This window comes from Haliotis rubra, unplaced genomic scaffold, assembly GCF_003918875.1.
Source record: "Haliotis rubra isolate DU_JTF1 unplaced genomic scaffold, ASM391887v1 Scf1, whole genome shotgun sequence".
NCBI classification, from domain to species: domain Eukaryota; kingdom Metazoa; phylum Mollusca; class Gastropoda; order Lepetellida; family Haliotidae; genus Haliotis; species Haliotis rubra.
In genome coordinates, this window is record NW_025764891.1 from 7300618 (window position 1) to 7312988 (window position 12371).

Sequence of the window (12371 nt, forward strand, 5' to 3'; positions counted from 1 at the left end):
TATATATTCAGAGACTAAGTATTTGTTTAATCAACCACTACTGTCAGCCTATTCAGAGGTGACATAATAATGTCATCAGTTAGCAGTGTCAATAATGGATAACTTCATGTAACACTTTCTCTGGGAGTTACTATCTCATTGGCAATAGTTCAGCTATATTGTAACTGTTTGCAATGCATTCATATCACATCGAAGGACATTACAATAACCACTCAGATCCCTGAAGCTACCTACACAGTACTCCAAGTCAGCAACATAAGTCAGATCTATTAAAACATTGGCATATGTTCATATATACTTTGAATGATGTAGTTTACAAATCATCAGATTAGGTCACCAACCCAACCCCATTCGAGAGCAGAGTCATATAATACTGTCTCAGTGAATAATTTTACCAGTTAATAAGTTATGTTACTTTGTACATACAAACCCGTGAAGGTCCGGGTTAGAATGAACCTTCAGTAACCCATGCTTGTCGTAAGAGGCAACTAACGGGATCGGGTGGTCAGGCTCGCTGGCTTGGTTGACACATGTCATCGGTACCCAATTGCGCAGGTCGATGCTCACGCTGTTGATGACTGGATTGCCTGGTCCAGACTCAATTATTTACAGACCGCCGCCATATAGCTGGAACATTGCTGAGTGCGGCGTAAAACTAAACTCACTAACTTACTCACTGTACATACAATGCAACTCCTTCAACAAAACTAATGAGTAATTGGGAGCTATACTACTCTCACAGAAAAACTTTTTGAGAAAATAATTGATAGCAATATTACACAATAAAATATAGGCTTCAGTTATTTTCTCATAACTAGGGACACCCAGATCCTTAAATATAAATATATACAAAAATAAATGTGAATATTTTGTGTGGCCAACAAAATAATGATTATCTTGCATTGCATGCCAGCCCAGTGTGGGAGGAAAGTGAAAATTGTTGCTCATCTCAGATAATTATCACTTTGCTGAATTCATTAACATAGATTTGCTGCTGATATACTAATGAATATTATTCAAGGTGAATTTGATGATTACCAGGAAGTGAAACCCTCACCTGAGAGGTGTCAGACAGCGTGCTGGCAACACTGGGTGGCCGATCTGTCTTAATGCTGGATACTCGATTGGTAGAATTCCCTGAAACACAGAAAGGTGTCATAAGAAGTCATATGGATATCAAAAGAGGACAAATCCGCGTCATGAGAGACAATATATGCATTATGATAGGTCAAACATGAAAGGTGTGTAGAAAACATTAGTCAATTAACCACATAGTGTCATGTGACATCATACAAACTGAAACAGGTGTCATGTGACTTCACACAAACTTAACCACAAAAACGTCATGTGATTTCATACAAACTGAACAAGGTGTCATGTTACATAATATAATTTTAACAAGGTGTCATGTTACATGATATAATTTTAACAAAGTGTCATGTTACATTATATAATTTTAACAAGGCTTGACTTCATACAAACTGAACCAGGTGTCATGTGACTTCATACAAACTGAACCAGGTGTCATATGACTTCATACAAACTGCACCAGAAAGTGTCACTGACTTCATTCAAACTAAAGAAAGCGTCATGTGACTTTATATTTCCAGAAGCCAATGTAGATTGTGTCTACACATCACAGATAATGTGTGACATTGACACAAGGTAGTGTCTGCATGTAATTAGGCAATCAGTTACTGCTTGATTGATCAAGAAACATAAAGCTGAGTCAGCAGATACAGTCTTCATGATGGAGTGAACCTTCCCCTGCAAATTTGCCCCAAGCAAAGCATTTCATTTAAAATTACATTAAGGTCATGATAAATTAATCATTATATTTTCATATTTCTCCCCCATTTAACACCAAGCCACATTTTATGTACCCACAGAAAATGAATGATTGCTTTGTACGTTCACTTCTTTCTTTACATCATGAACTTGAGCCAAACATACATGCTTTAATGAAACCTATTAACTGATAATTATTGACCTCAGTTGACATCAGCAGTTAGTTTACAGAAAAATAGAAGTACGATGAAATGCATTTTTAATTTAGTCGAGGAAATATATTACTGCAGTTTACATATTACTTTTTACAGTTTCTACATGCAACCCACCTGAAGTTATTAATGTAAATGTAGACCAAAAAAATAATTGTTATCACTGAACTACATGTCTCATCTTCAAATCAAATGTTAAGCAAACCTTTTACTAAATAATACAACAAATTCCCTGCCTTATAATCAGATATGCTGATAATTGTCAGGGAGGACAATGGGAGTTCTTGTATATCATGTACGCAATATGAATGTAACTTGACAGTTATTTGAACAACATATGCTATAACTGTCATAAAAAAAATTACTTCCATCACACTGCAAGGGTGTTACTGTCAGATGTAATAATCAGTCTTCGGGGAAGTGATAGGTATCTCATCAGCTGAAGTTTACCTAGCGTCCTGTTCCATAGATTGCTATGACGATCATATATCCTATGCTTTAACATAAGCTTACAACAGGCACAATGCCAGGACCACTTTGTGGAATGGAAAATGGGAACACGTGACACTGTCATTGATGCGCATCAACAAAAAGGATGACGTTTGAAAACAGTTGCTGCGGTTAATAAGGTATATAGACAGGTTATTATTGAATAAGTAATTTTAAAGAAAGTATGTGTGAAATGTTTTATGAAGGATTACTACAAAAATATCAACTTCTTGTGGTAAGAAACAAATGATGTTCTGATATTTCTCATTGATGAGTGAGTGAGTGAGTGAGTGAGTGAGTGAGTGAGTGATTGAGTGAGTTTGGTTTTACGCCGCTTTTAGCAATATTCCAGCAAAATCACGGCGGGGGACACCAGAAATGAGCTTCACACAATGTACCCATGTGGGGATTCGAACCCGGGTCTTCGGCGTGACGAGTGGACGCTTTAACCACTAGGCTACCCCACCGCCCCTCTCATTGATGAAATCACTGACCTCAACATCTGGGATTTGAATCAAGATTCAGTGGATCTTCAAAGGATAAGGGGTCACAACTTTGCACAACAGTTTGTCAAGCCTTACAGCACAGAATTCATCTTAATGAATTATCAATAAATGAACACGTTTAATATTCACTAAGCATTTACTTGATGCCTCCATCTCTACGCATTTCTAAAATTAAAGCATGAAATTATCAACACTTTGTAAATTGACCAAACACTTTCTCATCAATATACAACTTACTTATGTTTAAAGATTTAAAAATGTGGCTCCAAACCAGAAAGGATTAATGCTTCAGTGTCATAGACAGGCACTAACTATGCCTGTATCCAATGGCAACCATCATACTGAAGATTGATACTCTGCTACAACTGAATGGTATAATTAAATATTTCTGTCACTTAGGTAATGCCTCACAGTTCCCCCTGCCTTGCCTCTTCAGCCATACTGCCCATTAGAGATTCATCCATGATGATGGTGTGAAACAGTCTGACAACCATGATAGATCTCTCAACACCTTGTCATAAGAGCTTGAAGCTTCTACTTCTTGCAATGTTGTTTTATTCATGGAAACATTGGTATTTAATCATATTGTTTCAAATTAAGCAGATTCATCCAGAGGCAGTGTTTCAGATGAGACTTTTAAACAAACTAGTGAATAATACATTTTTCAGTTTTTGTTCTACAAGACAAAACAAGACTAGTTCAAACAATACCCTTCAGTCACCTTGGTGCTATTTCCCTAACCACTACAGGACTCATGTTGCATATGAGCAGGCAGGTATACTTCAATGTAATAACACTAATGAATCATAATAACACTGAATAATCACAATTACCTTTAATACAATCAAAATAACTTCCCTAAACACCATCTGCTTTTTAACAATATTCATTGATGACTTCTTTGATAGTTTCAGCTTCCAGATTGCACCTACTGAATGAATATACCACAAGATATCACTACAATCACAAGATATCAGTGAGTAACATTCTCCAACTCTTACTATCCTTCAGCCATGGGTATGGATATGAGAAATGAGAGATCAAATCCAGGACTAAACAAACCAACACTTCAACCAAACACGTGGCAATTCCAGTTATCAAATGCCAATGAAGCATAAATCAAGAATATTTTCCTACTCTCTGCCCAACTGTCCAATAAGATAGCTAACATGAAATGATCTGGAATACCAGTTTGGAATAATCAAAATTAGCTTTAAAAACCTCTGACCAACATGCTTATCTTTGCTTGGGATTACATTTGAATTAGCATAAATATCACAATGTTTTCAGGATGTATGATACTGGCAGTACTTACATGATACTGACACGTACTAATGGTAGGGGTGTCACTGGTTGTATGTTGATGGTATTAATATACGGACTCGTAAGTATCATATTATATTGATAAATTGATTTAATTAAAAGATTATATATTATGTGGTGTACACAGTAAACTATATTTACAACGAACATGATTACAACGAATTGACGGATACAGTGAGTAAGTGAGTGAGTTTAGTTTTACGCCGCACTCAGCAATATCCCAGCTATATGGCGGCGGTCTGTAAATAATCGAGTCTGGACCAGACAATCCAGTGATCAACAGCATGAGCATCGATCTGCGCAATTGGGAACCGATGACATGTGTCAACTTAGTCAGCGAAACTGACCACCCGATCCCGTTAGTCGCCTCTTACGACAAGCATAGTCACCTTTTATGACAAGCACATGGGTTGCTGAAGACCTATTCTACCCCCGGATCTTCACGGGTCTGACGGATACAGCAAACTGTTTAAGTGACAACTACTTCAGTCAAAATGTGTATAATGAACTACGTTTATTATAAACGAATATTCGAGGTCAATCTGAGTTCTTTACAACCATAGTTACTCAGAAAGATCTCCTACATTAAATGTTAATAGGTTCATCCAATGACATCCATCAGATGTTAAGAATTGAATTTACAGCCTTCTCATCATGCATCTTATCACTGCTAAGATGTAAATGTTTGTGTTGTAATGAATTATTCAGAAAGTATAGATTTTCATAAATTTGTAACAAGCCGGTATTAAAACAAAACATTTCCCGAAATGATACCATAATATCATACATGATACATGCAGAGACAGTATGATTTAAATGTTCATGAGTTATAATACCTGCAGCCCGAGCCTTGGCAGCTTCTGCAGTCATAGTGAAAGCACAACCCATTCTGGTCACCAGAATGTCAACTGTATGTGACGACTATATGTTAGAATTGCCACCTCATAAGAAACACATTTTGTCCAAATGGATCTCATAGCCCCTTTACATCCATATTGTTGTTTACTCTTGGAAGGGAAGGAAACATGCTGGATAACATTATCATAGTAAATATCAGCCAATCAATGGGCACCACCAAGGTCAATATGACATCGTATTACCAGAGAATAGTTCCCAAAAGTGCAGGATTTTGGTGAATACTGGGGGTCAACCCATCTCCTTGAGGACAAGAGTCATCATTTGAATGGCACCATCATCAACCGAATTCCATAAAAATCAATCAGTGACCCTGACAGCTCTCCACAAGCAGATGGCATCTCCCTTCGAGACATTTGGCAACAAAGAAATTCGGCAACATCCTTAGCGAGAGAAGAACGTCACAGTGGACAAACACGCGAGAGAGTTTCTGGGAAAATGACCGTTGGACACTATTAGAAACCATCACTTCCGCATAATTTCTGAGATGCTCGCGACTACAATTACATCACTATTGGCACGATGTCAATACTGAGGAATCATGGGAAGCTATGAAAATGGGAAAGTGTCCCCAGGAGAAATAATGTGGAACTGGCACTTTCTTTATTATCTTCACATCCAATCCATATAACTGCATAAGCGTGGGAAAAACTAATCAGAAAGGCCAAATAATTGATAGTTATAATTTGTCCAAAATATTAAATATTACAAAAAGTTACATTTAAATATGAGCAAAGAGTTGTACAAAGTTCTTATCAAGTTTAAATTCTTTCCAGTGAATGAAACATATATGAACAGTGTTCAGGATTTATTTAATACTGTACATAAGGGGATCTGTAATTTTGTTGTTTTCATGAATGCCAAACTGAATATTTATGATAAGTGCAATTTAAAAAAAGCAGTATTATTAGAATTGGTACCAAAAAAGGATAACCAATAGTTTCCCTGCATGCAGTTAACAGATAAGGGGTGACTAATATATTTTTGGCAATACTATCTCACACCTTATACTTTTAACCAACTTTAAGGCTTGATAATTACATTAACCGATGCAACAGAAATGAATAAAGTATTGATGATTAAAGTATCTCAAAGTGGACCATTTTGTTTCACTGTCACTACTTGAAACAAACTATTGTCTGACCTTCCAAACCAACAAAAAGGCATGAACTTCGAAAATTAATTTTTTTTGAAAGTTGAACAACATTCCCCTCATATAGTTGTGTCATCAAATGCCCTTGTAACCCTTGAAGATCCGGGTTAGATGTAGTCTTGCACAACCCATGCTTGTCAACCATATACCAACCCATAAAGCTTGAATACTGCTGAATGAGGCATTAACAAACAAAATAAAACAAAATATGTCCTTGTCATCATATGCCCTTGTTACCTGTGAAGATCCGGTGTAACAGGTCTAACTTTCCCCCTGGCCAAACCTTCTTCGGAGAAAATTTGGCCTAGGACAAACTTTCCCCCCTTATGCTTAATCTTTCCCGGGGAAAGCTTGTCCTATACCAAATTTTCCCCACCTTGAATCAAACTTTAAAATTAAAGACTACTTCTTTCCAACCCTTGCTCTTATATCAAAAGGGGGAGATTCTGGCTTAGCTAGGCTATTTCTTCCCTAATCTTGTTTTCATGTTTATTTCATCTTGAAATTTCAAAAGTCAGAAACGAAAACAAGACATAGCTATTCATGTGAACACATTGATAAGATGTTCATGTTGACGTCAAGTTCCATTAACAATTGACAGGTCATCTTCATCTTCACACATAACAACAAGACAAATAGATCAAAACTGCCATTGGAGATGGCCAATATTGTATTAATGGGAAACTAAATCTGGAAATATATTTAAGGAATAAGAGCGAGAAAAATATGTGATTTCTTTCAATTCAATACCAAACAATAAAAGGTGAAACATCAACCTGATTGTTATGTATGTAGTAGACCCTTTAGCTAAACAGGAAATGAAAGAAAATAGTTTTGTATCAGTATGTATCTCTGTGACATGAGTACTAAAATATAAACAAGCACTGGTAAAAATAAGCATGTTTGACCCAACACAATTCCCTAATTCCAAATTATTAAAGATACTTTAATATTACACAATTTATCTTTACTTTATTATATATTATATCATTAATATTGTTTTATATTATCATGTACTTATTTATATATATCAATAATTTACTTATCCCCATTTGTTCCAAACTGGCTTATCTCAAAATCATTACTATATGCAAAACTTTAAATAAATACCCAGTTTTTACTTGGATGTGCATATCCAATCAAAATTGTATTCCCTCACTCATGGTTTTAAATATGGCATCCACGTTGTCGACATCAACTTAACAATTGGAAGCAGACGTAAACATCAACATAACAACAACAACCCAACGCAATATCTATACCAAAGGCTGTAACATCTATCATTCCACTGTAGTGCCTTATTCTAAATAAGGCACAAGGTTTGATAAGGGGTATACTTGGCCAATGGATATCTGAATCATATTTCATTCACATAGTAAACAAGCTTATGTGAATAATGTTCCATTACATTTATACATAAATACAACAAATATTAGATAATAAACAGCATAAGAGAGCAAGCAACCTGTGTATATGTAGAGGGTAATGTCCGAGTAACTCTCCATTCCTTAAAAATAATGGAGCCGAGGCCCCAGAGGGGCCGAGGCACATTATTTTTAAGGAATGGAGAGTTACGAGGATATTACCCTGCTTAAATTACATTCGAAGTATTGGGAATATTTCTGTTATCAAAATTAAATGTCAAAATGACAAAATGAAGGTTTTATTTTGAAACTGGTACACATCGCTCCATTCCTGAAAAGTAATGGAGCGAACAGACAATGGATTGACGTCACAAATGTAATTTAATACATCTTATTTACCCATCAAATGTATGATTGAATGTTCCATATTGTGCATCAATCACTTAACTACAGTATTGTATTCGTGAATAATTATTCGTATTCGTTACCCAATATTCATGATACATATCATATTCGCCACATAGTGTATTTGTCTTCATAGGAATGGCGGCAAGAGCAGGATAGATTTGGAGATATATGCCATTCAAACATGTATGCATTCAAATCACTACACCAAAGTCAGTGGCAAGAATGGACTATTTGGCAAAAATGTGTACCAAAATTTAAGTCAAAACTACTGTCGGTTTGATGTTTGTAATAACTTGTTCTCCCCTTTTTGATATAAGAGCAATGGAGGGAAAGAAGTAAGGAATGGTAGGCCAGAATCTTCCCCTTTTGATTTAAGAATGAGTGAGTGAGTGAGTATGGTTTTACGACGCTTTTAGCAATATTCCAGCAATATCACGGCGGGGGACACCAGAAATGGGCTTCACACATTGTGCCCATGTGGGGATTCGAACCTTTTAACCACTAGGCTACCCCAACGCCCCTTTTTGATTTAAGAACAAGGGTGGGGAAGAAGTAGCCTAGCTAGGCCAGAATCTTCCCCTTTTGATAGAACAAGGGTGGGGAAGAAGTGGCCTAGCTAGGCCAGAAACTCCCCTTTTGATATAAGAACAAGGGTGGGGAAGAATTGGCCTAGCTAGGCCAGAAACTCCTCCCTTTTCATAGAAAACAGAACGAAATATCCTCGTTTATACATGGGGGAAGTTTGGCACAGTTTGGCACAGTGAGTGAGTATGGTTTTATGCCACATTTAGCACTATTCCAGAAATATCAAGGCAGCAGACATCAGAAACGTTGTACCCATCAGGGGAATCAACCCCGTATCTTCAGTGTGACGAGCGAACGCTTTAACTACTTGGCTACCCCAACGTCTCCTCAACCACAGAGGCAGTGATGCCTGTTATGTCGGTATCAGCATTTCCTTCAACATCAATACTGAAACAATGGGCGTTCCACTTCGCCCTTTATCATTAACAACATCTCCATTGCTTTGGGCAATGGTGGTAGTACACAGACCTACTGCCTCTCACACCTGCTACAGGTGGTGAAATAATGTCAGACGAGATTGTATCACGTTGATAGCTACCGACACATTAACAAGGCTCCTCCGGGGAATACAAAATTTGACTGAGTGTGTTGTGTGGTAGAGCGAGTGAATTCGAATCAACTTAGCTTTAACACTGAACATTATTACAGATGTTACATCTGTCAGTTTGGGACTTAAGCTACTTGTCTGAATTCGGAATCTAGAAAAACTCTGTAAACCCAGCTTGTAATAGGCCATATGAATACATTAAAATCAAATGAACATTATGTTAAAAGCCAACTGAGGCAAGTTTACTAAAACGTTTAAAGCACAAACTGATACGCTATTATCAAGTAAACATATTCGTGTTCATGGCAGCCTCAAATGAACTCAAAATTCAGAATTGGACCTCAGCAAGTGGAACACTTTTTATGGATAGACAACTTCTTTGTTGCAGTAGTAGTTGCGACGTTTCGGTGTAGATCCTAACACTGTAATCAAGCAAATGACTTCATTTGCTTGATAACGGTGTTAGGATCTACATCATTACGTCGCAACTACCACTGCAACAAAGAAGTTGTCTATCCCAAAAAAGTGTTCGACTTCATCATACCAGCTTCTAAATAATTAAGGAAGTTGGACCTCAGCAAGCCATGCTTGTCATAAGAGGCGACTAACGGGATCTGGTGGTCAGCTTCGCTGACTTGGCATCGTATCCAAATTGCGCAGATTGATGCTCATGATGTCAATCACTAGATTGTCTAATCCAGACTCGAATAATTATAAACCAACACTTCAAGCTGGAATATTGCTGAGTTCAGCAAACCAACAAAACAAACTCAAAAGTCACCTGGAATATCCAATACACATGAAGTGATGGTGACATATTCTGAAACAAATCAATGCTAGACGACTAAAGACTTGCTTGGCAGCTAATCTTCACCTAGGCAATGGTAATACAAAGTAACAATTCCCTTGCTAACTCCCGGCAATAACTGTAAGCTTCTTTACAAATCAATACAACGGCTTACAAAAACAACGTCTGTACATGTTGCAGAAATCTAATTTAAATTCAAAGAAATTTAAAAAAATATATGATTGAACATAGGAAGATAGATTTACAGATAGAGTAATTGTCCAGAAGGCAGGGCTTTTAGACAATAAGGTCAAATTGTCAGTGCCTCTGACAGAAGATATGCTGGCTCATGCATGAACCAATGATGAAGTTTGTCCCAATACATCACAAAACATCTGCACCATCACAATAAACCACTGGACTATTCAACTGCTCCTTGTCTTAAAGCAATGAAATAATTCATGCTTTGTATACAAAACATGACCTTTGTCCAGTATGAATTGCTTGAAAAATAATAAATCAATTACAGTAAAAGAGTCATAAAGTGCACAAGACTGATGAAAGTCACACCAGAGTATTGACTTTTCATCCAAAGCATTAACATGATGGCCATATGGCCTGTCTTCGAACCAGACATTCTGCATCTGTTACATGACATGTAATGATTAGTTTTCAAGTAAACAGTTTCATTCTGAAGCATGGACATATTTGGAAGCAAAACTGTAATCATACTTCAGTTTGCTGACAGACACACAATTTTAAATAAATCTATAAAGATTTTTTTTAAAGTTTTCATTTGTCCACAACGGATTGATGACGAACAAAAGATTTCAAAGCCATAGCTGTTACCAAACGGCCAATTGGGAATTCCAGGATGTGAAAGCTGTTACAGGGCTATCAGTGCTGCTAGTAATGTGGGATGTTATCAGAAATAGCCATGCAATAATTCCTCAGCAGCGTAGTATAGAATCGATATTCCCTGCTTCTTCCCACACAGATGGCCGTCTGGTCCTGCCTCGGAATCTCATAACAGGAGGGAAACAAAGGCAGCATGGTTCTGTATGCCATTTGCATCATGTTCCTGAAGGTTTCGGGATTTTGTTAGCTGGTGATGTGGGAATTACTAAATATTGTTGAAAACAGTTAAGAGTACCATTTCAGCTATGTCAAAGTGACTTATTACTCATTTTAAAAGAGCAGAATACAGACAGACATACAAGTTTTGTAAGAACTATTGTTTTGCCTTGTACTGACTGACTGACTGAGCTTGGTTTTACGCCGCTTTTAGCAATATTCCAGCAACATCACGGTGGGGGAACACCAGAAATGGGCTTCACACATTGTACCCATGTGGGGATTCGAACCCGGGGTCTTCAGCGTGACGGTTTTGCCTTGTAAACGTTAGTGAGTGAATATAGTTTTTTTAGCAATATTAATGCAATATGACAGCAGGGGACACCTGAAAAGTGCTTTACGCATTGTACCTAAATGCAGTAAGGTACAGATTCTAGTAATTTCTTGGGTAGAATCCCATTTGAGATTAAAACCCACATTATCAGGGAGACATCTAATGGCCACCACACAAAGTTAGCAGTCTAACATAGTCCGCCACCATGGAGTCCACAAGAAAATGGAAGTCTGACAACTGGTTTTCTGGATAAAATAATTTAGCATTGTTAAGAAACATTTGCCCTTCATCAAAATGACTTTAAGATTATCACAAAACTGTTTTTCAGGAACTTCTACACCACAAACACAAGCAGCTGCATCTACCAACAACTCATTCAAGCCTCAACAATTCACTTTGAGTTAGATATGACTGTGATCAATAGATTTGCAGAACAATACCTAGCCATGTTGGAACAACAGAATCAATATGCAGCCTTCACGCCAATACAAACTGTACATTGTTATGCTTATACTTTAACAGAAGAGAAGAGCTATGAATCCAGTGGCTCTATGTCACTTCTGAATGGTTTTCATATATTCCTCTTTTGTAGTTTTGAATGATTAATCATGACGCACTTCTGTTGTGAAAAAATGGTTGTAAAGGGTAGTCAATAAAGTTCCAGCTCATATGTCAGGGCATCCTGTTCCAAACAGTGAGAGTGAGTGAGCATTTGAATCAGGACCCTGACATAAGAGCTGAAACATTATTGACTAACCATTAAAACACTTTTTACCACAGAAGTGGATGAATATTCATTACAATGTAGATAAAAGAAAACATTGAGTGAGGATGTTGTGTGGCTGCTCTGACAGGGCTAGGTTCGAAAGGACAAAATTTATTTTAA

General features: G+C 37.1%; 1 protein-coding gene across 4 annotated transcripts in view; it reads right to left on the reverse strand.

Annotated features, from left to right (window-relative positions):
- Positions 1-12371, reverse strand: part of LOC124277280 (CAP-Gly domain-containing linker protein 1-like) — a 164999-nt gene that overhangs the window by 75419 nt on the left and 77209 nt on the right. For all 4 annotated transcript variants that reach the window (XM_046713041.1, XM_046712966.1, XM_046713186.1 and 1 more), the window contains exon 7: positions 1058-1137. In XM_046713041.1, the coding sequence (XP_046568997.1) occupies positions 1058-1137 (80 nt within the window). The remainder of the gene's footprint in view (positions 1-1057; positions 1138-12371) is intronic.